Source organism: Chelonoidis abingdonii, chromosome 1 (assembly GCF_003597395.2).
Source record: "Chelonoidis abingdonii isolate Lonesome George chromosome 1, CheloAbing_2.0, whole genome shotgun sequence".
NCBI classification, from domain to species: Eukaryota; Metazoa; Chordata; order Testudines; family Testudinidae; genus Chelonoidis; species Chelonoidis abingdonii.
This window is the reverse complement of record NC_133769.1, coordinates 133,845,450-133,872,117: the sequence shown is the minus strand read 5'-3', so window position 1 is coordinate 133,872,117 and position 26,668 is coordinate 133,845,450. Positions and strand designations below refer to the sequence as shown.

The 26,668-nt window shown below is 43.5% G+C and overlaps 2 protein-coding genes across 6 annotated transcripts in view; one reads left to right on the top strand and one right to left on the bottom strand.

Annotated features, from left to right (window-relative positions):
- RIBC2 (RIB43A domain with coiled-coils 2) overlaps window positions 1-22,370 on the bottom strand; it is a 31,447-nt gene extending 9,077 nt beyond the window's left edge. Inside the window, exons 1-4 of one of the 2 annotated variants that reach the window (XM_032778063.2) lie at window positions 22,187-22,370; window positions 14,747-14,828; window positions 11,030-11,374; window positions 10,206-10,324 (exon numbers count right to left, since the gene is read on the bottom strand). In XM_032778063.2, the coding sequence (XP_032633954.1) occupies window positions 10,206-10,324; window positions 11,030-11,374; window positions 14,747-14,828; window positions 22,187-22,303 (663 nt within the window). In that variant the 5' untranslated portion in view covers window positions 22,304-22,370. Of the gene's footprint in view, window positions 1-10,205; window positions 10,325-11,029; window positions 11,375-14,746; window positions 14,829-21,924; window positions 22,028-22,186 lie in introns of those variants that run through there. The other variant, XM_075061793.1, reaches the window with a different exon arrangement.
- A 153-nt stretch (window positions 22,371-22,523) lies between these two features.
- Window positions 22,524-26,668, top strand: part of SMC1B (structural maintenance of chromosomes 1B) — a 70,710-nt gene continuing 66,565 nt past the window's right edge. For 3 of the 4 annotated variants that reach the window (XM_075070453.1, XM_075070450.1, XM_075070447.1), the window contains exons 1-2: window positions 22,524-22,847; window positions 24,792-24,980. In XM_075070453.1, the coding sequence (XP_074926554.1) occupies window positions 22,739-22,847; window positions 24,792-24,980 (298 nt within the window). In that variant the 5' untranslated portion in view covers window positions 22,524-22,738. Of the gene's footprint in view, window positions 22,848-24,791; window positions 24,981-26,668 lie in introns of those variants that run through there. The other variant, XM_075070448.1, reaches the window with a different exon arrangement.

The following is a 26,668-nucleotide window of genomic DNA, read 5'->3' as shown; positions in this document are numbered from 1 at the left end:
GATAAGAGTACTGCAATTACTGCTGGAACTGTTTAGAGCAGTCATGGGGAAGCAGTTATCTTTGTTGACCAGGTGCAAGCAGGCAGGCAGAGAAATTGCTGAGCCTGCACTGAGAGTCTATACCCAGCAGAGGAAGCCCAGTGCAGCCAAAGGAAGAATTCTGCACTGGGCTGCACTGGGAATATAAGCACACAGCCAACAGAGGGTGATCCAGTGAGGATAGTGCATAGGTAAAAAGGGATAGAATTTCCCTGTGGAAGAGAATTCCTGGAGGCATAAAATTCAAAATGAGAGCAGTGAAATGGCACCTTTGGTGGGCAATGTTGATGAATTTGACAACATCCGTGACTCATGGGTCGTTTACCTTGATGTTTTGAGTAATTTGTAACCTGCAGCACCATTCCTGAGGGACAGAGTTTCAACCTTGCTGACAATAATGGGTCCAAAGGCATATGGTCTGATGCATAACCTATTGTCTCCAACTGTTCCCAGAACTTCCACGTACACTGCAATTACAGCAGCAATGCACAAATATTTTTCTCCTATCTCATCGATGATAGCAGAACAATATCGATTTCATCAGTGAAATCAGAGAAGTGGAGAGTTTGTAGCACAGTTTACTGTTGCTCTAAGGAAGTGTCAAGAGTATTGTCAGTTTGGACAAACATTAAGTGATGCCCTGCGTGACCTTTCGATTATGCAATGACCAGGTCCAGGAGAAGTACCGCTGTTGAAGTGGCAGTTGCCATGGAGACCTTAAGGAAGAATTCTTTGGAATTTAGTGTGAACTGGAAAATTACCTCCTACTTCGGCAAGACAGAGGATCATGGGAACGTAAGGATTTTCCACGTGCCCATGGTGCATGAACTACTCATGCTGAACAGGACTGCTGGGCACGCCAGGTTATTTGCAGAAAATGCCAGAAGAAAGGACACAGTAATGTGTCCTACCACAAAGTTCAGCAACAAAGGGTAACTGTACATCCAAGAAGATACCTCTGAAGGATGAACCTAAAAAAGGATGGAAGCTGGGAATTCATAATATGGAAAAAGGTACGAGTGCTAATGGCACTGATCAAGAACCAACACTATGTGCTATTGCAAGCTGGAGTCAGACATGACCTCTGGATCACATTCTCGATTGAAGAAGTTCCTGCAAGAATGGAGTTTGATACTGGAGCTGCCATCTTACTGATTTTTGCCTCTATCTTTCACTGGACATTCTCACAAGTTCCTCTGGAAGAAATCTCCAAGGTTCTGAAGACTTATATCAGCAAAAAGTTAGTCCCAAAAGGGGTACTTCAGGTGAAAGTTCGACTGATTGTCTATCTAGCTGTTTTATCCTTGTATGTGATTGAAAGAAAGTATCCATCAATTATTTGGCAGACCTTGGCTTGAGAAGCTCAAGGTGAACTGGACAGAAATGAAGGCAATCACAAAATCACCCCAAAATCATCAAGAAATACACGTTTTTATTCAAACAAAATAAGAAGTGCTTAGTACCAGATATTATTGCGCTGAGGGTGCTGCCTTGGTGTAAAAACCATTATGAATTTGTTGAGAACTTTAACTGCTCCCAACAAAGGGCTAAAAGGAATGCATCAGAGATGTTACTGAAGGCCTTGTGACAGTCTTGCAAAGGACCTAGAGTGACTTGGATAGATTGCTGAGGTCTAGAATCCAGAATTACTGTTTCCATCTGTCACAAATGCAGGTGGGAAAAATCACAAGCCCTGCTTGGAGTCAGTGGCTTTGATAACAGCTATCTGGAGAGCTATTGGTTCCCTCTCAACACCACCTGGCTTGGCTTCTGCAGAGAATATGCATCATCCAATAAGTCAAAGTTCAGTACTCCTGACTTCAAGCATCAAGGCTCATTTTAAGCCCTCTGGGCCAGCCTTAGGCAAATGTTACAGGAGGCCTGGTCTACACTACGATTTTAGGTCGAATTTAGCAGAGTTACCTTGATTTAAGCCTGGACCCGTCCACAGGACGAAGCCCTTTTTTCCGACTTAAAGGGCTCTTTAAATCGATTTCTTTACTCCACCTCTGACGAGGGGATTAGTGCTGAAAATCGGCCTTGCCGGGTTGAGTTTGGGGTAGTGTAGATGAAATTTGACGGTAATGGCCTCTGGGAGCTATCCCAGAGTGCTCCATTGTGACCGCTATGGACAGCGCTCTCAACTCAAGATGCACTGGCCAGGTAGACAAGAAAATGCTCGCAAACTTTTGAATTTCATTTCCTGTTTGGACAGCGTGGCGAGCTGATCAGCACAGGTGGCCATGCAGATCTCATCATCATGATGGGCACATTGCTGGTACATTTCTTGTTTTGATCCACTCCATCTATCTTTTACATCTTAGGCTGGCAGCAAACAGTGCAGTATGACTGCTAGCCATCATCAGCTCCTGGGTGCTCGGCAGAAGATGGGAATGACCTGGCTGAGTCACTCCCACATCTGCCCAGGTGCCTCTGACCATTCTCACTGAGGTTGGTTAAAAGAGTACCCAGGAATATGACAATGATGGCTACCAATCTTAATGCACCATCTGCAGCCAAAAATCTGTGTAGAAATGCAGTCCAACGTCTGCCAGAACCCAGGAGACGTACAGTGACAATGAGCTGAGCGGGCTCCATGTTTGCCGTGGCATGGCATCTGCTTAGGCAATCCAGGAAAAAATGCGCAAAATGATTGTCTGCCATTGCTTTCACAGAGGGAGCGGGGGTGGGAGGGCTGACAACATGTACCCAGAACTACCCGCGACACTGTTTTTGCCCCGTCAGGCATTGGGATCTCAATCCAGAATCCCAATGGGCGGCAGAGACTGCAGGAACTGTGGGATAGCTACCCACAGCTACCAACAGTGCAATGCTCTGGAAGTCGACACTAGCCTCGGTACTGTGGAGGCAGTCCGCTGGCTTAATGCACTTAGAGTATTTTCTGTGGGGACACACATAATCGACCGTATAAAAATGATTTCTAAAAAAACGACTTCTATAAATTTGACCTAATTTTATAGTGTAGACATACCCGGAATCTCCTTGGAATGCCTTGAGCAGGACTTAGGCCTTGTCTACATACCAACTTGCAGCAGTTTAGTTAAACCAGTGCAAACCCCTATGTGGACATTTTATTTTGGTCTATGAGTGATTTATTTTGGTTTAGCTAAAACGTGTTTGTACTAAATACACGAAACCAAAATAAATCTGGCTTAACCAAAATTAGCATGTCCACATACCATTTTTAACTAAATCAGTTTAAAATAACACCATTAGATAAATTGGTGTAACTCTGTATCCTGAGAAGCCGATAGAAGCATTTTCCACTCTTTCTTAGATCCCAGGGTGACAATGGTCCTTAACTTCCCAGTTAACTCCAAAGCAGACAATGTAATGGATTGGTTGTCCATCTCAGACCTAGTCTTGCTGGGAGGACATGGTGAGAAGCCACTGAGTGGTTTCCCTCTTCTTTAGGTCCACAAGAGACTGATGTTCTGCAAAGAACATAGCACAAAACAAGAAAGAAAAGCAGTGAGGTTGAGTTGAAAAGATGGTGTATCAGGTACCAAAGTGAATTGCTGGAGCACCACACAGAGGCACTGAAGCAGGCATTGAAGAATGTATAAAAACTAACACCAAAAGTGCCAAAGTATGTTCCAGAAACATGCAAAACACAAGTACTGAAGTGCCACAAAAGAGGTTCTGGAACACTAAAACAGGCACCAAGTGCCAACAAACATTGGCACCGAAGTGCAAGGCAAGCATCAAGCACCCGCAAACTGGCACTGAGCAGACATGAAAGTGTTGCAGATAGAGGCAACAAAGTGCCAAGGCAGGTGGTGAAGTACCACAAAGGAGCATAAGAGCCAAAGTGCTGCAGCTGAGCACTGACCAAAGAGCCTCAGGCAAATGATCTCACAAAACTAAGGTAAAAGACATTTGGACCTGCCTGAAAGATCTGGATGCGGAAAGGATATCTGATGCACTACGAGCATGTCACTGAGACTGGGAGGAGCTGAAACTGGAAAGATGCAGCTCCTGCGTGGAGTTTCTTTGCTGACTGAAATCAAGAAGGAACCGACTGGAAAGTATCAAAGATAATGGTTAAGTTCAGCAGTAGTCTACCACACTACTGCTGCCTGAGGAACCAAAACTCTTCAAGAGTTTGGGAAGTTCAAAGTGCCTCATGATAACAAGATAAGATCTAGGAGTGAGAATCTTGACAGAGGAGATATCTATATCTGTACAGGTTATTCTGTTTATTTTAAGAAAAGTTTCTCTTATCTTTATTAGCTACCTAACCTGGAGTAGAGAGCCATTATCTGATTATACAGCCATGCAGGTGAGACCAAACTTCTTAATAAGGGCAAAGAATAATGAAACAAAGACCATTATTAATTGGGTAAAGAGATTTGCCTGTACAATTATTTAATAATGGTCATTTTTTTAAATTCAGCCCCAGTTTGGGGCTCTTTTAAAGTAAGATCATAAACTAATGATCATAATTATTCCCTTTTAGGGGGGGGAAAAGATGGCAGCAGAGAAATAAAGAGAAAGAAGTGTGTTGACAGTGAAAAGAGGACCAAAGGAAAGCCAGACAGCTGCATAAGAGGCTAAGAAAGGAATAATAGGATAGAGAAGGAAGAGATGAGTTGCGAAAATGGGAGAGGTCTAGGGTTTTGGAAGGGCACAACAAAAAAGATTACCCCAGAGGGAATTTTATTTATTATTCTGATTCTTCCAAAAATAATGACCATTTAACCATATCTTGGTTGTTTTGAGTGCAAATTGTTATTTGTTCCATTGCTACCAGGCTCACCAGAGTACAGTTCTTGGAAGCTGGTGTATTTGGAACATCCCCTGTTGTAGAATTTAGATGTCTGACTACAAGCAGAGCTCTACGCAACCAAAAATTCAGAGGATTTCCGTTTCCAAGACAGATGGGTTAGACCTAGCATGGCCTGGTCAGCCTGAAATTCACCTTGATGAGGAAAAAGAAATTGGCTCAAATATTTCTCTCTGTCCAGAAAAAAACAGATGAAAAGGCAGTCCCACAGCATGTGGTACAAGTTAGTGCCTGCAGCATTGCAGCACCAGCATTTGTCAGATGTGGGTGCTCCAGACCTGAAAAGTGTGGATGGAGTCCAGTGCATCCTCCAAAGGATTTTCTGCTAGATCAATCTTAACCTCAATTCTAGTCAGAAATGCTGTATATTGGAACAAATCTGATTCCACGGAATGTTGGTAATGGAAATTCTCAGCATGTTCCCAGTCACTGCTGATTGCCAATTTGCCTGATAGGCAGGAGATATAACTTTTTCAGAAAGCTCCAAAAGCCAGGGAGGTCTGATGCTGCAGAGGCATCTGGCTAAAACTGGTCTTGCAGGGCATAGTTAAATTAAAGGTATTGACATTCCTTCTTTGGGTCCAGTTGAAATTTCCCCGTAAGGCGAGGAAAAAGCAGGAAATAATTGCTTTCAGATAAGTGGTTTATGCTTATCCCTTTTTTAATCCAAATCAGGCTATAGGACGGATTTACAGGCAATTAAAATTTTGGAGTTACCTGAATCTAAATGTGATGATGGATGACATTTAAACTTAGAAGCAACCAGATACCAGGCTTTCCTAATGGTCAAAATTGTGACCATCTTCTCCCTAAGGACACAGCAGAAGTCCAAGTTTAGGGATCACTGTAGTGGTGGGTTTCCTCCTCTGTATACAGCCAGGCTGGAGAAGCCTGGGTGTTGTATAGAGAGCTCGGGGAGGGCGCAGGTCAGCCATTGTGTCACTTGGCTCAAGATTAAGGATACACAGTAACACGTAAGGTTGGGAAGACCAAAGTCTCCTGATTGACAGGCAGCTGCATTTTTCAAAGGATAATTTGGCTTTTGTTCCCTATACCCCACAATAGTCTTAAAAATTTTATTAATTCTGGGGGAAAAAAACAGAAGGGGGAATATAAAGTGGCAAGGAGCTTAGATCAAACAGAAGTCTTGAGAGGACATTCATTTTTAATATTTTTAATTCTACCCCAAAGTGATAGAGGAAGGCTTGCCATCTATATAAATCCAAAGCTGTGTGTGTGATTAGACTGAAATTAATTTTGACTACTTATTTCATGTTCCTAGAAAAGAAGACTCCCAAGAACCCAATTTCTGCCTGCTGCCAGAGAAAAGTATTACCTAAAAGGGCAACATTATGCACCCCTCAAGAGGTAATGAGAGCCTGTGACTTGTGCTTGTTAATTTTGTACCCTGAGATTTTCCCAGACAATTCAACAGTTTATAAAATCATCATCGTACAAGCATATTTTCATCCCCTTTGACCCTATTTTTAGATTCCAGATACCTGGATGTGCTCTAATTTGTATTGCCATTTATAAGGCCACACAGTCCTTTACAATAAGGCTCCTTTACACCACTTTGGCAATGCAAAGGAGACTTAAAATTGTTTACACCTGTTTTATACTCCTGGCGGGTTCACTAAGAACAATGGGAACAATTCACTAAGCAGGCAGGCTGCTACATTCTGCTTTGCCTAAGTGGACAGAACCTGTCTCATGCCTGCCTCCCCAGAAATACCCTAAAGCCCTGCCCCTCCACGCTGAGTGTGCCACAATAGTGAGCAAGAGGGATAGAGTGTCTCTCTCACATGCACGACTGCCCAGCCCTCCTGGCCCAGTGATGATTTATGTCTTTACTGGCTGCACCCAAACCAACCTGCCTGCACTGCTAGGGAGGGGTGTGTGACCGCTCTTGTGGTTTCCCTTTGCTTCCCTTTCAGAAGTCATTTTTTTTGCAGGGAAGCCATGAATTCTCTGCATGCGCTGTGATGCAAAAATTCCTCCAGGAGTAATATATATTGCTAAAGGTTAATGTAATTGAGCATTTCCTGTCTATGCTGTATTCTGTTAATTCAGAGATCAAAAGGAAATCTTAATATTTAAATGAACTGCAAATATAGTGATTTCACTATCTCGATTTCTCTTTGAAGTATATAATAAATCACCTTCAAATGGTGGAAAACAGGCAATTGCTTTATGTTAATCCTTGTAGCTAATTACTGGTGATGCTTCAGAAATAGGTCTCCTTCAGAGTCTTGATGATTGCCTATTGTTTGCCTAAGAATTCCAAGGTGTCAAGAGAAGACCTGGAATTGTATAAAAAATCCTTGGTCATGATCCGTTTTCTCTCAGATCTGCTTGATACTTTATGCATAAAACTGAGATCTCCAGTCCCACCTGGAAATGAACATTGGACTGAATCTATGGACTAATTCTAAGAACTCTTTGCAACTCCAAAGCTCACCATCTCAACTATGAAACTAATCTCAGAACTGTACTTATGTCTGTATGTATACTGACTTTTTAATCAATATACTCTTTTCTTTTTAATAATTTTTAGTTCCATTAATAAGAATCGGCTGTAAGCATCTATTTGGGTAAGATCTGAAATATTCATTAACTTGGGAGGTAATGTATTCGAGCCTTTGGGATTGGTAGAACTTTTATATGATGAATAAGATTTTCCATAATCCTCATCGTATTTGATTTAGGTGTCTGGGTGGAAGTCCAAGGCTGGGTTGCTATAAGGGGACTGTTTGGCTTTTGTGCAACAGTAAGGTATTGTAGAAGCTGTTTTTTGCTGGCTTGATAGAATATTGAAATATCCACCAGCTTTGGGGATTGTCTGCCCCATTCTTTACAATTTACCCTAATTGAATAACCTCAGTGTGCCCCCCCCCCCCCCCCCCAGCCTGGAGCCTGTAACCAGCAGCCAAACTCCTTCCCAAAGCCTGAACCTCTCCTGCACCCTAATCCCCGCCCCAGGACACTGCTCACAAAGACATTTAGATGGAGAAGAGAAGCTAGAGTGGCTAGAGGTTAAGTAGGTAAGAAAGAGTTAAGAGGAGGTAGGATAGGGGGGGTTGTAAAATAAGGCAAAGATGTGAAAGACCAATGCTCTCAAGTCAGAGTGGGATAAAAGCTCAGGAAGTTAGAGGGGTAACCTGAATGAACACATCATCTCTGTTCCACATCAAATGCAAAATATATGAATATGCCCTATCCTCCCTCTTGGTGCTTCCCCGCATGAAAGGCAGGAGATAAGGGGGGAAAAGAATGTACATTGCTGAATACATTTTAAATAAGGTTTCTGAGCTAAATGCACAGAACTATGCCTTGGAGGCTAGAGTCCTACCAGACATATCTGCTTGTGGATCCACTGGAAAAATCAGGGATGAGAAAAACTATTGTACCACCTCCTATATACAGGTAGGTCCAAAATCCCAGTGTCTGGGTCTCCAATGGCCAGCTCTTTAAAAACACATAGAAAGTGAAATAATACCCTCATCCCTGTGCATGTTACCCAATATCAACATCTGCAATTTAAATTGAATACATTACCAATATGTAAGTAAGGCAACCCTTCCCATACCCCATTCTTCTGCCTTCTGGAAGCACAAAACCAATGGAGAAAAAAGCCCATAACCATTATTACAAATAGAGTCAGGAGATCTGGACTGAGATGAGCAACTGCAATTCGTAGAGTTTCTAAGCAAAGCAATCAACCTGGTGTTTCAAAGAGTGAATATGATATAGTTACTTTCTCCACTGGAGCCAGGTTGGTCTGGATTCTTGCTCAGTGGGATGTGTTGTGCTGATTTGAGTCTATGAATGTCTGATGGTTCCGCCTGGCTTTAAATATGGGTATGATGGAGGATATGGGAGGTACAAAGCTAAGGTGGGCACTCCTCTGGATCCCTTCACTTCTGACAACAACCCAGCGTCGCAAGTGTTGAATAGCAAATCCCATCGCAATGCAATTCTGGTTCTATAGAAAAACCATATAATGTAGTTCTCTGCTTCTCCCAGTTTAGAGAAACTAAGGGCCTGGCTATCCACCTTGATCTTAAAAAGAGCTTGGAAGGCTATAAAATAGGTCAGTCCTTTCTCCTTGGCCTGCTTCCTTGACGTATTTAATAGGGCTCTTTTTTCAATTACCTCCTAGCCGAAGTTGGGAAATATCACTATTCTATGCCTTTTCCAGTTCAGGTTTCCTTTTTCACAGCTGTTTATTTATTTATTTATTTATTTTTTTAAAAAGAATGGATTCTTTCACATTGTGTTTTTAGAAAATTTAATATATATACTTGGCTTGGAATTAGTCAAGGGTTTGGGGGCTAGGAGCAGTGGGCCCTTTCTATATTCAGCTCTGTGTCTGGGTATAAGGAAAGAATTTCAAGTAGTGTCTTACACAAAAGTTCTACAGGTCTTTTCCCATATCCTCAGGGTATTCAACTACCCTCAAATTATTTCTTCTGGACTGGCCTTACAGGTCGATTCTATCTTTCAGTTTTTGGATCAGACATGGTTGGTCTGCACTGATCATAATAGAGTTCATATTGTCTTCTAAGGTAGACATTCTAATTTCTGCCTCCCTGATCCTGGAGATTATCCCCTGCAAACTGACCTGGTGTGCTGCAGTTATGATTTTAATTTCAGAGATATTCTCTGATACAGTGGTTCTCAAACTTTTTGTACTGGTGACCCCTTTCACAGAGCACACGTCTGAGTGTGATTCCCCTTAGAAATTAATAACGCTTTTAAATATATTTAACACCATTATAAATGCCGGAGGAAAAGCGGGTTTTGGGGTGGAGGCTGACAGCTCACAACCCACCATGTAATAACCTCCCTACCCTCTGAGAGGTCCCAACCTTCAGTTTGAGAACCCCTGCCCTGATATTTTCATAAGCAGGATCTGTTCTTCAGCTATCTGCTTTATCATATTGCAGACTTGCTTCAGGCCTAGTGTAGACTTGCTCCTGCACAGGGCTATCAGAGAGACTCTGATCCTTCACAATTTCTGGTGAGTCTGGAGAGTTCAAAACCAGATCCATCTGCTACTATGATGTTAAAAAGCAGGATGAGCCACGCAGACAAAAAACTGTGGTGTTAGTACAGTGGATGTTGACAGATTTGCTCTAGATCTAGGCAGACATTTTCCCCTGCTGGCTCCTGGAAGCTGGCAGAGGATATCTTTAGAGAAGTGCATAAAACATATTTTCTGATTACTAAAATAACATTGGAACTTAATTGCTGACAAATCTTTGCAGCAACATCATTACTCATTGTACTTTGTTATATGACTTCAAAAAAAAAAAATTGCTCAATTCCTTCCTCTTTATAACCAATAGTAATTTACCTGGGTTCTATTAAAATCCTTGGTAGCTGCACAAACAGCTTGTCTGGTTTCTACTTCTTTTCTTTGTAGTTCCATAGCCTTTTGATCTAGGCCTATCCTGTTCTTGTCATGGAGATCCTCTAAATTAGATTAAAACAGAATGTAGTTGATCATCCATGCATATATAATTGTCATTTTAAAACAGCTGTTAGTTGATGAACTATTCACATAATATTAAATAGAAAGCTACCTCTTGTATTGCTTTCCAAATTCCATGGCTAAGGTTTGTCATCATAGAATGTTTGAGTCAGTAGATTAACATATCAAGCACTCCAGGTTAGAAATGTAAAAAACGAAGCAAACTTTATTTAATACTTGTTTGTTCAAAACTTGTTTGGACACTGTTTTTTAAAAATATTGTAATTATCCCCAGAAAACACTTTTTTCAGGACAGAAACTTAAAAAAGAAATCAGAGCTTCATTTTATCTACTGTAACATTAGTATAAAAGTACCTTGACTTCATTGAATCAAACATTCAAAATACACACTTTTAAACCACTCAGTCTCTCCATTTCAGGTGTACAGGGGAAAAGAAGATTAGAAATTCAAGTTCTCAATACAAGTACTTTAACTGAAACATTAAAACAAGTTTATTTTTGTCAGTCTTTTAGACGATGTCTATATGAAGTAGAAATTCCAACAGCGTTTTATGATACAGAAATTTTCCTATATCACAGACCAGCATAATGGGCTATTCTACAGTTTTGCAAATTACTCACAGTAGAACTCGTAGAAAAAAAAAAAAAAAAAGCATGAAAATCAAACTTCTACCTTCGTTTGTTACCTGCAAATTTCTGGTCTGCTAATGCATTCTTCCAGTCTCTCTGTTGCTGTAGAGACCATTCTCTTGACTGCTCCTTTTGAAATTTCACCCTCTGATCATGGTTTAAATCTTCTCCTAGAAACTTCTGCAAGCCAGATACAGTACATCGAGGGTCACTGTCAGAGAGGCGAGCAGGAGTATCCTTCTTCAGGGACTGTGGGTCAGACAAATCAAACTCGCGCCGAGTTTCAGGCTTCTGAAAATTCTGTTGAAACTCAGTGACGGCTTTGTTTAGGTTTTTGATGTCCTGTTTCTGCCGTTCCTCTAACATACAGATGATCTTGTCATTTTGCTTCATTTCACCAGCTACAAAAAGATTATAAAGAAGGTGAAACTGCGAAATTCAAAATGTACAGGGAGTTGTAAAAAATGAAGAATTTGATCTTGAAAAAAGACTAGAACATAAGTTTTTAAACTACTAGACTTAAGTCATTTAGAAGGTCAAAGCTGGCAAATGATTTTTCTAAGCTGATAGTGCTATTCAATTATAAAACCTCTCAATTTTTTAAGAGTCACCTTTGGCACCAGAAACTTGCTGGAAAATACAATAAAAAAATATACATAAAATAAAGACAGAAGATAAGACTACTAATAAAATTAGAAAGGTTTATTTTTTTCACATTTTGTGTAGCATATCAATACTAGGTACTGTAGAGCAATTCCTCAGTATCTACTACTAATTTGCAGTAGTGACTGAAATACAGTTACTTGTTAGGAACACAAGAAACTATAAAAAATAACAAATCAAGAGCTCTAAAATGATGTACCATCAATGATAGCTTGGAAAAAATACTAGTAAACATCATAGTGGTACTCCAACCATGGCGAGCCATGGTGCAGCTTAGAGGTCAGGGGATGTGGTCAGCATAATTATGTGTGTATGCCCTGACTCAGCAATGGCTCCTACTCACAACCCTGGTTAAGATTATTCATGTTTCTATCAAAAATAATCTATATACAGATGGCTGTCCATAATGAGCACCTCTAGGAGTAAAGAATTATTACGATAATGTGCTTAAGTGGCACAGGTTCTATTAATATTAGCAAAACTGTACAGCCTTCCCCAAGTAAATTGATGAGTACTTTACATCACACCCCCAAATCAGATTAAAATATACTTTCCTAATGGCATGTAGCATATACATAATGTAATATAAAAAAAAAAATTCCAAATATAAAGATTGGGCTAAACCCTGAAGACCTTATTGACAGAAAAACTCCCATGGACTTTAGCAGAAGTTTCACCTAAGTAGGTTCAGGAATATTTACCCAGTGTAGACAAAAAAAATCTTTTCCCCCTCAAGTGAAGATAGATATTGTTTCAAGGGTGATATACAAAAATAAATAGGCTATACTTTCTATGTCTGAATTAAGAGGGAAAAACATAATCAGTAATGTGCTCACATATGGACAAGGTTTATTAAATTAATTTATATTTAGAAACTAAATGTGAGACGAAGGAAATACAAATATGCTCAGATAACTATTATCATTTTAGTGCATATGTCACTTTATTTGCTAATACAACAGTAGGTGATTCCTACAGCATAGGTTTTCAAAACGAGTGCCTAAAGTGAGGATCCTAAGTCTGATCCTTTAAATAATTATGCATAATTAAAGGCTAAGACTTTGTCACATATATTTTCAGTAAAAATCATGGACAGGGCACGGGCAATAAAGAATAATGCATGGAAGCCCGTGACCTATCCGTGACTTTTACGAAAAATATGCATAACAAAATGGGAAGGGGTGAGGTCCCCACACTACCCCTGGGGGCCTGGCTGAGAGCTGCAGGGCCCCCCTCTACCCATGACTCTGAGCTGCAGGGCACCCACTGCCTACGGCAACCAGGAACTGTGGGGCACACCCACCGCCCACAGCGGCTGGGAGCTCCCGGACACTCCCTTCCATGCCCTCAGTGGCTGGGAGCTCGGGGCCTCGCAGTTCCCAGCCACCCTGGGAAATGGGGGGACCCTGCAGCTCCCAGGTGTTGCGAGCTCAAGTCACGGAGATCTTTGGAAGTCACAGATTCCGTGATTTCCATGACAAAATCGTATCCCTATGCATAAGCTTAACTTTACGCACAGGGTTCATTGGGACTACTGATATGTTTTAAGTTAAACTGATTTTCAAAAAGGCTGAAAAGACAACAGTTCCCGTTGCCTCCTACTCCTGGGGAAATTCTGCACCAAAAAATTAAAAATTCTAAACATAACATTTTAAAATCCTGCAAAATTCTACGTATTTTATTTGTCAAAATAACACAATATAATCATACCAGTTTCAATTATTCTGGTAACTTTTTTCAAAATACCTGTCAGCAAGAATGTCTGTAATAATACAGACAATGAAAAAGATTCACAAATTGTTTTGTGTCAAATAGATTCCTTACTAGGCATATAAATACAAAACTTTGTGTAATTCATTTAAACTACAACACAGAACTGTGCCCCCTTCCCTCCCCCCTGCCAAAAAAAAAAAAACAGTGCAAAGGCGTGGGGGCATCAGGGGTAATGGAGGGGCTGAGGGAAAGGGAAGGAGCCTGTGAGTGAACCTGGAGGGTTGCTGGGTGTGGGTGGGATATGGAACAGGTTTTTGGAGGGGGCAGGGAAGAATTGTTAGGGAGCCTCCCCCATTCAGACTTTGGCTGACCCTGGCCTCTCCCATTCAGTCAGACACATTTTCCCCTGTCTCCATGTGCCCCTGCACCCCCTTGTCCCGTGTTTCTGTGTCCCCACTTAGGCACACCCCTTCCCCTATGTGGCCCTGCACTTCTTCCCCCTGTGGCTCCACTCAGTCACCCCCTCCCCCATGTGTTCCTACATTCCCTCCCCCTGTCCCCATGTGGCCCTGTACCCCCACTCAGCCACCCCTGCCCCGTCTCTATGGGGCACTTCACCGCCTCCCCCTTTCCCCATATGGCCCTGAATATGACCCCACTCAGCCACTCTCCTTCCCCCATGTGTTCCTGAATTCCCTCCCCCTGTCCCCATGTGGTCCTGCATCACTTCTGCCCTGTTCCCATGTCTCTGTGCCCCCACGTCTCTGTGCCCCCACTCAGCCACTCCCCTTCCCCCTTGTATCCCTGCACCTCTCCCCCATACCTATGTAGCTCTGCACCTCCATTCCCATTCAGCTCCTGCCCCAGTGTGTCCTCCCCAAATAGCCCTTATGAACCCCAGTTTGTGACCCCACAGCAGCCTCATGTGCCCCATGCTGTCTGTCCCCTCATATCCCCTGTCTCCTGACCTGGCCCTACCGGCACTGTGAAGAAGGCATCTTCTTCCCTCCCCTATCACAGCTGGGGGTTGCTTGGGAGTGGCTACTCTGTTCTAGTGCCACAGTGGCCCCGGTAGGCAAAAGGCATAACTGCAGCCACTTTCTGGCAGAAGGTATAGTCTGTGGGGGAAAAAAATTATTCGCAGAGCATGAATGATGTGCGTGCGGAGCTGAGCAGAATTTTCCCAGGAGTAGTCTTCAGGCCACTTACAGAGGTGCCTAACTTTTGGTACCAATTTTTAACATCTTGGCCTACATTTCCATGGCAGCAAATACTCAGGAAAAGACTGGTGGAAACAGTTAAAAGGAAGAAAATGGTGAAAAAAGATTGCAAAACAGAGTACAAATGTCTACATATACTAATATAAAATTGTATTATTTATATAGGAATAACTATACCAATTGTATCATGTCGTGCTTTCTCATTTGCCTCTTGAATCTTCTTATCATTGATTTGAGTATCCAAAGCATCCTTATCAACCTATTATAATGAAAAAAATTAAGCTCTGTAAAAATTATTTATTCTATTGAAAATATTTACCAGCATTTGTCCAACCTTGTATATTAAAATGTCCACTTGAGCCAGAAATAAATGTATTTGCCTTGCAGAATTATAATTCTAGATAGCTGTGAATTATATTATTGCCAGTTAAATGGCTTTAATGGTAAATTACAGGCACTGTACTATTTAAAGTATGTGGCTGCAAAAAGAAAATCCAACAATAATATTCCTGTTTGTTCATTTCATTCTAATAGCAACAAATATATTCTTATTCCAAAACAAAATAACATTACAAGGTTAGGTTGAGCTCCAATACATTGGATTAAATGTTTCTTCCACTGTAGAGGGCATTCCTACTTAATTTATTTATCTTTCATCCATTTACATGTGTTAAATAGTTGTAAAGGTTTTTGACACTCATAAGAGTTATAATAGTTTTCAGTTGTAAAACGTTTGTACATTTCTGTAAAGTGTACCATTTAGCCCAAACATCTGTTGGCGGCGGCGATGTCAGTAAAAGGGAATTTTCAACCTTCACAGTGTGAAGCATGGTGTCTGGTGTTTTCATCATGCAACTGGGGTTCTGTCCCTGACTCTTCCACAGATTTTCTGTGTGACCTTGGCCAAGTGACTTAATCTCTTTTTGTATCTATAAAGGTGGGATAATGATCCTTAATTGTCTTGGTAAAGCACTTTTAGATCCTTGGATGAAAAATGCAAAGTATTAATTATTCTGTATTGGGATTAAGCAAGTGACCTCAAAACAGATCACAGTAGAAAAGACATATGGTGCCATGCTGCCTAGGATTGATGACTACGCTGATTAGGCGAAGAAACAAAGTTTGATCTTACGATGTATGAAAGCAGCAGCACATAAATAAAGTTCAAAACCATGCAGTACTGGATTCTAAACATAAACTAAGTTATGAGGAAATATTTGGTTAATAAAAAGTTCTTCACAATGTCAGTAACAAATTAAAGAAAAGTTAAACATGCTTCCTTTGGTAGATTCTACGCATAAAATGGACAAATAAAGACTAGACAGATTATACAAATTTTGAACTACTGTAGAGCTCATCCTGACTCTGCTTACATCTGGAGGTAAATTATGGCAAGTGTGCAAAAGAATTTCAGAGGCTGATTGTGTTTGCACAGGCACGCCCACTCCGCCTAGCATAGCCCATGGCAGCCTAAAATGGTTACTTTCACAGCTGTGGGATCCCCAATTTCTTTGTTATTGGGGCAGGAGGAATAAAGGCCTGTTAGCTTGACGTCTGTAGTATGTAAGGTCTTGGAAAAAATTTTAAGGGAGAAAGTAGTTAAGGACATTGAGGTCAATGGTAATTGGGACGAATTGCAACATGGATTTACTAAAAAAGGTAGAATCGTTGCCAAACCAACCTGGATCTCCTTTTTGAGCGAAGGTGACGGATTACTGTAGAATAAAAGGAATGCGGTAGACTCTAATTACAACCGTTTCTCCACCTCGGGTTTCAGTAGGCGTTTTGAGACAGTTCCGCATCGTGGGAACTAGTTATTTAAATTGGAAAAGATGGGGATGAATATGAAAGTTGTAAGGTGGATAAGGAACTGGTTTAAAGGGGAGACTCCAGCGGGTCGTACTGAAGGGCTGAACTGTCAGGACTGGAAGGAGGTTTCTAGTGGAAGTCCCCTCAAGGATCGTTTTGGGACCGGATCTTATTTAATCAAAACCTTTTATTACTTGACCCGCTTGGCACAAAGAGCGGGATGTGCTAAAAAGTTTGCGGATCGAACACATAGCTGGGGGGTATTGTACGACGGAGAAGACGGGGATTACTATTGCAGGCAGCATCTGGGACCACCCTTGTGAACTGGAGTAATAGTAAATGAGGAGTAGAAATATAATAGTGAAAAAAGTGCAGAAGTCATGCACTAAGGGACTGTAAATAATAAGAATGTTTAGATATAACGTTGGGGGACAGGCATCAGTTGGGCAGCAACAGAGGAGGAGAAACCTTGGCGTATTGGTTGATAGCAGAGAATGACTATGAGGCCGGGGCCAAGTGATAATGTGTGTTAAAAAGCAAATGCGGTTTTAGGATGCATCAGGCGAGGTATTTTCCAGGGGCCCCGGCGTCAGCGGAATAGAGGAGGTGTTAGTAGCTCGTTAATATAAAGCGTCGCTGGTGAGAACCCACCTGGAATATTGTGTGCAGTTCTGGTGTCCCATGTTTAAGAAGGATGAATAAAACTCGGAAAGGTTCAGAGACGGGCTACTAAGGATGATCCGAGAAATGGAAACCCTGCCTATAAAGGGGAGACTCAACGAGAGCTTGGCTTTGTTTAGCCTAGCCAAAAGAAGGCTCCGGGGCGATATGCTTGCTCTATATAAATATATCAGGGGGATTACGTTAGGGAGAGGGAGAGGAAATTATTTAAGTGTAGTACTAATGTAGGCACAAGGACAATGGGTACACTGGATATTAGGAAGTTTAGACTTGAAAATTAGACGAAGGTTTCAACAATTAGGGGAGTGAAAGTTCTGGAACAGCCTTCCGAGGGACATTATGGGGGGCAAAAACTTATCTGCTTTAAGACTAGGCTTGATAAGTATATGGAGGGATGTTATGATGGGATAGTTTAATTTGGGCAATTGATCTGATTATCAGCAGATAAGTCTGCTCAAATGGTCTGTGAGGGGATGTTGGATGGATGGGAACTGGTTACTGCAAGAAATTCCTTCTTGGCTTTGGCTGGTGGAGTCTTGCCCACATGCTCAGGGTTTAGGCTGATCGCCATTTTGGGGTCGGGAAGAGATTTTCCTCCAGGGGGATTGGCAGAGGCCCTGGAGGTTTTTCGCCTTCCTCTGCAGCGTGGGGCATGGGTCGCTTGCTGGTGGATTCTCTGCAGCTTAGGTCTTCAAACCACATTTTGAGGAATTTCAATAACTCAGTCATGGGTTAGGGGTGTATAAATATAAAGTGGATGGGTAGGGTTCTGTGGCCTGCCTGGTGCAGGAAGTCAGACTAGATGATCATATTGGTCCTTCTGACCTATGAGTCTATAAAGTGTGTCACCCCTGTCATAAGATTCCAAATTCCCTCTGGACCTTCGCGTCAGAGAAATGCTGGTGCCTATGCATGAACCCCTCTGAGCTTATTTACCAGCTCAGATTTGACTCGCTGCACCAGGCCAAAATTCCAGGTTTTTGGCTCCCTCTGGTCTCCCTCAAACCCTTCCTGGGGAACCCCAGATCAGAAGCCCTGAGTCTTACCGCAAAGGGAAATAAACCCACTTCCCTTCCCCTCTCTCTTCCCACCCAGACTTTTCTCTCTGGGCTAGCTAACCTGAGAGGTACTGATGCAATCTCTTACATCACAATACCAAAGAAGCATGTCTCCTCTATTCCACAAAGAGACAAACCCCAAATACAAGGAACAGAAATGATTCTATCTCTCTTCCCCCTCCCACCAATTCCCTGGTGCTGCAGAGCTTTACCCTCCGTAGATCTAACACAAAGAGAATTCCCCTCCCTTTGTTCCTTAGCCTACCCACAGAGAAAAACTCAAACAAAGTCTTAAAAAGAAAAGCTTTATAATAAAAAAGAAAGAAAAAACACATCAACATGATCTCTGCATCAGTTGACAATACACAGGGCTATACTTAAAAGAAAAATATGAATAAACAGCCTTATTCAAAAAGAGATACAATTTAAACATTCCAGCAAACTTCACGACCATGTAAATACAAAAAAACCAAACAACACGCGTATGGTTTTTTCTAACCCTTTGTACTTACAACTGTGAAACTGAAGATTAGAAGCTTACAGATAGAAAAAATTCCCCTCTCATAGCTGAGAGCCAGACAAAGACACCGACCCAAAAAATTCCTCTCCTGAGCTTTGAAAAATCCGGTTTCGCTATTGGTCCTCTGGTCAGGTGTTTGATTCCCTTTGTTAACCCTTTACAGGTAAAAGAAACATTAACCCCCTTAGCTACTGTTTATGACACACCCTGATTAAGTAAATGAGGAACTACGAAACAGTTTTATGATAAAGGGTTTCACTATCAACTAAACAGAACTTGCGTAGACGGGACATGGGTTTCCAACCCAGTGAATTGAGAGAGGCTGGGGACAGAGAATCTGTACCTGGTGGTGCAGGTGCCTTGTGTGAGCCAGAAACACCATTCCACCTATCCTCTCTCCACTGTGGAATATCAGAGTTGATTTTTGATTCCCTTAAGAATCTAGATTCAGGTTACTGAGCTGAACTCACTTTGGGGCTATGGTGCATACTAGCACTGGGGCTCCCCTACTGTGAGCTGAAATTCACTAAAAGGCTGGAATTGCTGAGCTGAGATCACTGAGTACTGTGGCTAACTAGTAGGGAGCCTGAAACTATACTGCGGCAGCAGAGCAGCTGGCAGAGTGAAGTGGAGCAGTTTGTGAGCCATGGAGTGAGTGAAGCCGAGCAGTTTGTGGGGACAGCTGGAGTGGATCATGGGGAACGCTGGTGGAGCAGAGCAGCTGGCAGAGCGGAGCAGCTGTGGGACGGGTGGAGGCGCCCACGGAGCGAGCGGAGCTGAGCAAGTTTGTGGGGACGGCTGAGAGCGGATCACGGGACGCTGGTGAGCAGAGCCAGCTGGCGAACACAAGTGGGAGTGGAGCAGTTTGTAAGGACTGCTGGAGAGCAGAAGTGGAGTGGCTGGTAGAGCGGGACGCAGTTCGTGGAGAAGGCGGAAGCAGAAACCCCACGGAGAGGAGGGCAGTTGGCCCTGGACACGTAAGGTGCCCCCTTCTACCCAGGCTGGATTGGGAGGGGGACCTCTGCAGATAGACTCTTGAACGCTGGGCTGCACTGACCCAGGACAGAGACTTTTCGATTGTGGGACTGTGGGTGATCTCTGGGGTGCTGGAGCTCTAGGGACATTTGGGGTATTGGACTTTGAGTCTTGGGTGATTTGGGGGTTGCTGGACTCAAGAGCTCAGGGAAAAAGGAGCAAGCGACCCCAGTTTTTCCTGGGGTGGGTCTTTGCTCACGGTTTGGTCTATGAACTCTAGTTGAGGTGTTTTCCCAATTTAATGCTTGTTGTTTATCTCATGTCATTAAACCTTTTCTGCTACACCGAGACTCTGTGTTTGCAAGAGGGGAAGTATTGCCTCTTTGAGGTGCCCGGGGTGTGTGTAAGATTTTCCCAAGTCACTGGGTGGGGGCTTGAGCTGGTTTTGCATTTCACTGTAGGGAAGGAACCCCTATGTATTGAACCCAGCCCTTGCTGCTATCAGTTTGACCTGGCAGAAGGGTTACATATATAGAGACAGAGACATACACTTACCTCACAGAGCTGGAAGGTCATCAAGTCCAGTCCCATGTCTTCACTAGCAGGACCAAGTGCTGATTTTTGCCCCAGATCCCTAAGGGGCCCCCTCAAGGATTGAACTCACAACACTGGGTTTAGCAGGCCAATGCTCAAACCACTGAGCTATCCCTCCCAGCTGGGGAGGGACAGGACCATCCCCTGCACAGATGCTCTGGGGAGGGGGAGACCAGACCCACCTCCAGGTGCCTCTCCCTGCTGCAGGACACTCTGGGATTGGGCAGCAGCCCCAGAGGTTCCTGCAGCTGGAGGAGACTTGTGGAGTTGGGCCCAATCTTCCTTGTGCTGCTGGGAGTGCCCCAGCAAATGGGGCTCCTGGCTCCAGCTGGGCTGGGGAAGGACAGGACTTGTCCATCACCTGCACAGCTGTTCGGGGTGAGGTGGGGTGAGGAGGGAGATCAGACCCACCTCCACCTCTGGGAACCTCCTGCAGCTGCAGGAAGCTCTGCGGGTACTGCCAGCAGAGAAGTGAGGGCATCCCATAGCCCCCTACTACAGGTTTGTAAAACCCCCTCCCCTTTTGGGTTGGGATCCTCAGGGTTACAACACTGTGAATTACCAATTTTCAAATCCTGTGGCTGTGAAATTGACCATAATGAACCGTGAATTTGGTAGGAACCTACCTATAGTATATCTGAGGCTCTCAAGGGACTACAAACATAATTTAGCCTCATTGCATTGTTAGTGAAGTCCCCACCACAAAAAACAAACTGGAAGACCCACATAATGGGTCTGATTTTCAGTTGTTGATACCTTGTGCAGTTATTTACAGCAGTGTTGCTACTATTCTGATTTTGTAGTGTCTTATATCCACCTTCCAGTTGCTCTGCACTAGTGTAAATGACTACTTAAGGCAGGGGTGGTCAACCTATGGCTCTTCAGAAGTTAATATGTGGCTCCTTGTATAGACATTGACTCTGGGGCTGGAGTTACAGGCACCAACTTTCCAATGTGCTGAAAGGTGAGGGGGGCACTCGCTGCTCAAGCCCTGGCTCTGCCACAGGCCCTACCCCACTCCACCCCTTCGCACTCCATCCCTTGGGCCTGCCATGCCCTTGTTCCTCCCCCCTCAACCTCCTGCATGCCACAAAACAGCTGATTGGGAGGTGCTGAGAGGGAGTGAGAGGTGCTGATTGGCAAGGCTGCCAGTGAGTGAGAGGTGCTGGGGGGGAGCTGATGGGGGGCTGCTGATGTATTACTATGGCTCCTTGGCAACGTACATTGGTAAATTTTGGTTCCTTCTCAGGCTCAGGTTGACCACCCTTGACTTAAGGTGCAGGGCAGTGGGCAATCAAGCCCTATAGACATAAAGGTATGTTTGCAATAGGGAAAGGCTCCAGCAGCTCCTGACTACCTCACTCCTGATGTACAGCCTTTCACTGACCTGAGTAGCTATGTAGCTACACACCTACCTGCTTGTCACTGTGGCCTGGAGCTACATACCTCCTAAAGCCTCCACAAGTGGTGTGAGTAGTGTAAATGCAACCTAAATACATACCCACAGAGGGCCTGATCCGGTTTCCACCAAAGAAAGCTGAAGTTTTGTCCTTGGTTTCTATGGAAGCAGGATGGGCTACAGATGTAAGAACTGCAGGGGTAACCTTTCAACACTGGAAATACTGAGAGGCTGTCTAAATCGGAGTGCCTTCTAAATATGAGACCACCCAGCATGCCTCGGTGCTTCCCCGTCTATTAATGGGGACAAAGGCACTCACCTTTGTAAAGTGCTTTCAGCCCCTAGGACAAAAACCGCAACACTGTCACTCCTGCACTTGTGGCCCCACCTTTGAGTCCCAATGCACGATCATTAATTTAATCGATCCCCATAGAAGTCGGCACCCAACAGTCCCGTGAGCGGGCGGGGGAGGGGGAGGGTTGAGCCAGTCCGCCTGCGGGCCCCCCCCCCCCAGACTGCGCCACGAGACGGCACCTCCCCTGGAAGGCGCATCCCGCTGGCCGTCCCCGCCGCCCGCTTACCCCGATGGTCCTGACTCGGGCGTTGAAGATGCGGCTCTGCCTGTGCAGCTCGTGCTGCCGCCTCCGCTCCAGCGCAGCCGCCTCGGCCAGGTCCCGCTGCAGGCTCAGTTTGCGCATGGTGCCCGCGGGGTCGAGGTCTCACCAAGGCAGAACCACGAACGATGTTCGCCCGGGGCCCTTATTCCTCGCCGGGCTATGTCAACACAGCGGGTTGCTAAGGGAACGAGCCCCCTGATTTCCGCGTCGGGTCCCTCCCCGCTTGGCTCCGCCTCCCTGGTCCTGCTCCCCTCAGAAATCTCGCGAGACAAGCCATCCTTTCCCGCGGAAACTAGCACGAGGCAGCTTAGCCTTGGTGTCTCGCGCTGTATTCCCGCTTTTGTGAAGCCGCCGGGTGCGTGAGGGAGGCGCGCGGCGGGGAAGCTGCGCGCGACACCCGCCCATCCCCTGCGCGCGCACACCCACACTCACATAACCCAACTACTAAGGGGAGGGGAGTTTCAGACGTTAGGTCGCCGCCCGCTCTGGGGTCCCGGCTCGCTCCTCCCCGCGGGGATGGGTTACCTGAAGCTGCTGCTGCTGGAGAACTTCAAGTCATGGCGGGGGCGGCAGAGCATCGGCCCCTTCATGAGATTCAACTGCATTATTGGGCCCAACGGATCAGGTAGGTCAGGGCAGGCCAGACCTGAAGGGGCGGTGGCTGCAGCTGCCCTGATCCCACTGGCAAAATGCCAACTACCCTGCTGGCCCCGGTGTAACTGCAGTATGGCAAACCCCAGTGTGGACACAGCACTTGGGGGCTGAAGTCAGGGATGTGCTAAAGAGGCCCAGCCCCAGTGTCTACCCAGCTGGTTTTAGCGACGTAGCCTGAACGCCGCAAGCTGGAGGTCATCACACTGGGTTCACACTTCCTGCTGCTTGCTATGTAGACATACGTAAAGCAGGTCTGGTCTGGCTGTGTGGTGGTATCAGGCAGGCCAGGGTGCCTCCCTTCTAGAAGAAAGGGCCAAATCAGGGCCTCATCTTCACTGATGACAGGAGCATGTTTATCTTGGGGTGACTAATGTGCAAGCTCTCCCGCTGTCAAATCCTAGTGCAGGCAAGGCTTTACCAGCCCCTAGACTCAGTGATGGGGTCAATCCGGTCTTGGGGTGCTGCTCTTGCCCTGATACCTCAGGGCAAACACAACAAGGGTCTTGTCTTCCCTGGGTCTTTTACCACAAGATAATGATTGTGTTTGGTCATCTCACTGGGGGGAAGCAAAACAAAACCTTTCAAAGCAGTGAAGACAAAGCCTAAGGTAGTTATCACTGAACCCAGCTTGAACTCGCCTACTTTTTCTACTCAAAACAAAAAACCCTACTTACAGTGGTGTAAATTTCCCTATGAATAATAGTAATAATTAATAATAATGTAGACACTGTAATGTAGACACAGCCTTATAAACCCTCTCCAGTTGGCGCTGTTGGGAATCACAGCATGGGCCAAGCCCTGATGGCTGGATCTGTTCTTGTTTTGATCACATTTGGAGCAAGTTTATCTAAAATGACAGTTAAAACATGTCCAGGCATTATTTTGCATCCCCTACCACAACTCAACAGTGGGAGTTTTTTTTCATAAATTTGTCTAGAAAAAACAGTAGATGCTGTAACCAAGCTTATCCAAGGAGGGAGAGAGTTGTCCAGTCGTTACTGCAGGGGCCTAGGATTTAATATTTTTCATTGCTTTAATTTAACTTAATTTTTGACTGTTTGTGGATCACTCCTACCGTGTCTCCCACTGATTCTAATGTTCAAAATATTGAATGAAGTTTTTCAGATACTCATCCAGTTAAATCAGCGTAAGTTACATGAATCAGTAGCCAGAAGAAACTCTGATGCTGTGTAATCCCCAACATTCAGTTTAAGAATATTCTTATTTTTTGCCTTTTCTGATATTTTGGGGGTGGAGAGGAGGACAAGAGAGAGGAAGATACAGCGTAATGTTGAAGTAGTGATTCTGGGAGACCAGAAAAATGAAGGTGCTATCAGGAATGACAGATAAGAGAGGATGAATGGAGGAAAGTTTTGGTGGAAAGATAATGTACTAATTATTAGAAATATTAGCAGAAAAATTATTCATAATAGTGTAAGGAAATATGAAAAAGATATTCTTTGGAATTCAAGAATCTTTAAGAAAGAGTTCTAAATGCATTATGGAATATTTCAGTACCACTGTCAATGTCCGTAGTACGTAGGAAGTAACTGATATTGTCAAGCAAACTGAAGTAAAGAGGGGAAAATTAGACATGTTTAGATAAAGGGTGTACAGACCTGTATATATCATAAACTAAGTATTGAATTCAGTGGTGAAACACTTTTTTATTATAATTAATCTGTTGCAGGCATTGATACCAGCTGTTGGTTGTAAATTACTTTCAAACATGTAAACCTCTTCTACAATTTTATTTTAAATAAATGTTTCTTAAATGCATACATAGTTTTGTTGTCTTCCAGGACCTGAGATTGAAATAAAAGATTAGAAATAAGTAGTCAGCTAAGTATGTTCATACCTATACAACTCTAAAAAAAAAAAAAAAAAAAAAAAAATGTTTTTGCTCATTTTAAAGGAAAATCAAACATAATGGATGCCCTTAGTTTTGTAATGGGTGAAAGCACAGCAAATTTAAGAGTGAAAAGTGTTCGAGAACTTATTCATGGAGCACACATTGGAAAGCCATTTTCCTCTACTGCAAGTGTGAAAATAGTGTACTGTGAAGAGAATGGAGAAGAGAAAACATTTTCAAGAATTATTCGAGGTAAGTAGTAGGTTCCCCCGCCACCCAAATATTTTCTGTGCTTGATATAGAAAACTTCCAGTGGACTATATTTATTTTTAAATCTTAAATATATAATAATCTGATGGTACAACATGGACTAGTGAATCCTTTGGAATTAAGCCCATTTTTATAGTACTGGTCATCATAGCCAGGTGCTGTAATTATAAGGATGAAAACAGTTATAAAGTAGAAGAGTTAATCAGATGCTAAACGAAATATCTGTTATGCTCCCCGCCATAATGGTTGCCCAACTGTGGCTCTTGAGAGTTTATGAAAGGAAATGAGTTCCATGGGGCAGTTCACTGTGAAAGCCATGTGATGGACACAAGCCCAGATTCTCTATGCTATTTAGGCTCCTGACTTCCATTGACATTGATGGGAGTTAGATGCCTAGATACCTTTGTGGATTTGAGCCACGGTTTACAACGTTGGAAGCACTCCCAAAACTAATCCTAATTACTTTTAGGTGAGGTATAGGATTGGTAGCTGTATCTAATGGTCACTGATCATTCCAGTCTTTGAAAGTTAACACCTTGAATTCCACATGGAAAAGAAAAGGAAGCCAGTGCAGAGACTTGAGCAAAGGAGATGCAACTGCCTCACACCACTCAGGAGGAGAGCAGCTGCATTCTGCTCTAGCTCCAGTGCCCGGGTGGACTTCAGGGGTAGTCCTGAGTATGTTATGGTAGTCAAGATTGGTATTAACAGGTGTGGCTAATGCTGTAATGTCCATATTAGAGAATAATGGTTGCATTCTGGATATCATAGAATCACAGAAATGCAGGGGTAGAAGGGACCTTGAGAGGTCAGCTAGTCCACCCTCCATTTTGAAGCAGGATTACCTAGACCATGTCTAAGCTGTTCTTAAAAGCCTCCAATGATGGGGATTCCACAACTTCTCTTGGTAACCTGTTCCAATACTCTGTTAGCCAGATAAGTCTTTCATAATATCTAATGTAAACTCCTTTTGTTATAGCTTAAGATAACTACTAGTTGTTCTCCCTTCAGTGGGGAGGGATAGCTCAGTGGTTTGAGCATTGGCCTGCTAAACCCAGGGTTGTAAGTTCAATCCTTGAGGGGGCCATTTAGGGTTTTGGAGCAAAAGTCTGTCTGGGGACTTGTCCTGCTTTGAGCCGGGTGTTGGACTAGATGACCTCTTGAGGTCCCTTCCAACCCTGATATTCTATGATATGGGCAGTTGATTACTGTTCTCTTTAGAACAGCCCTTAAAACATTTAGAGACTGTTATCCTGTCCCCCGTTAGTTGTCTTTTCTTAAGACTAAACATGCCAAGTATTTTTAACCCTTTCCTCATAATTCAGCTTTTCTAGAGTGTTAATGATTTGTTTTTGAATTCTTCTCTAAACTCTCTCCAGTCTGTCCATATTTTTCCTTAAGTAAAACAGAACACGGTACTCCAGCTGAAGGCCTCACCAATTCTGAGTAGACTGGAACAGTTACCTCCCCGTGTACAACACTCCTGTTAATACACCAAAGAATTATATTAGCCTTTTTTTGCAACTGTATCACATTGGCTCGTATTTACTGTGGCCAACTGTAACCTCCTTTTAGCAGTAGTACTACCTAGCCAGTTATTCCCCATTTTGTAAGGTCCATTTAATTTTTTTCCTTCCTAAATTAAGTACTTTGCCTTTGTCTTTATTGAA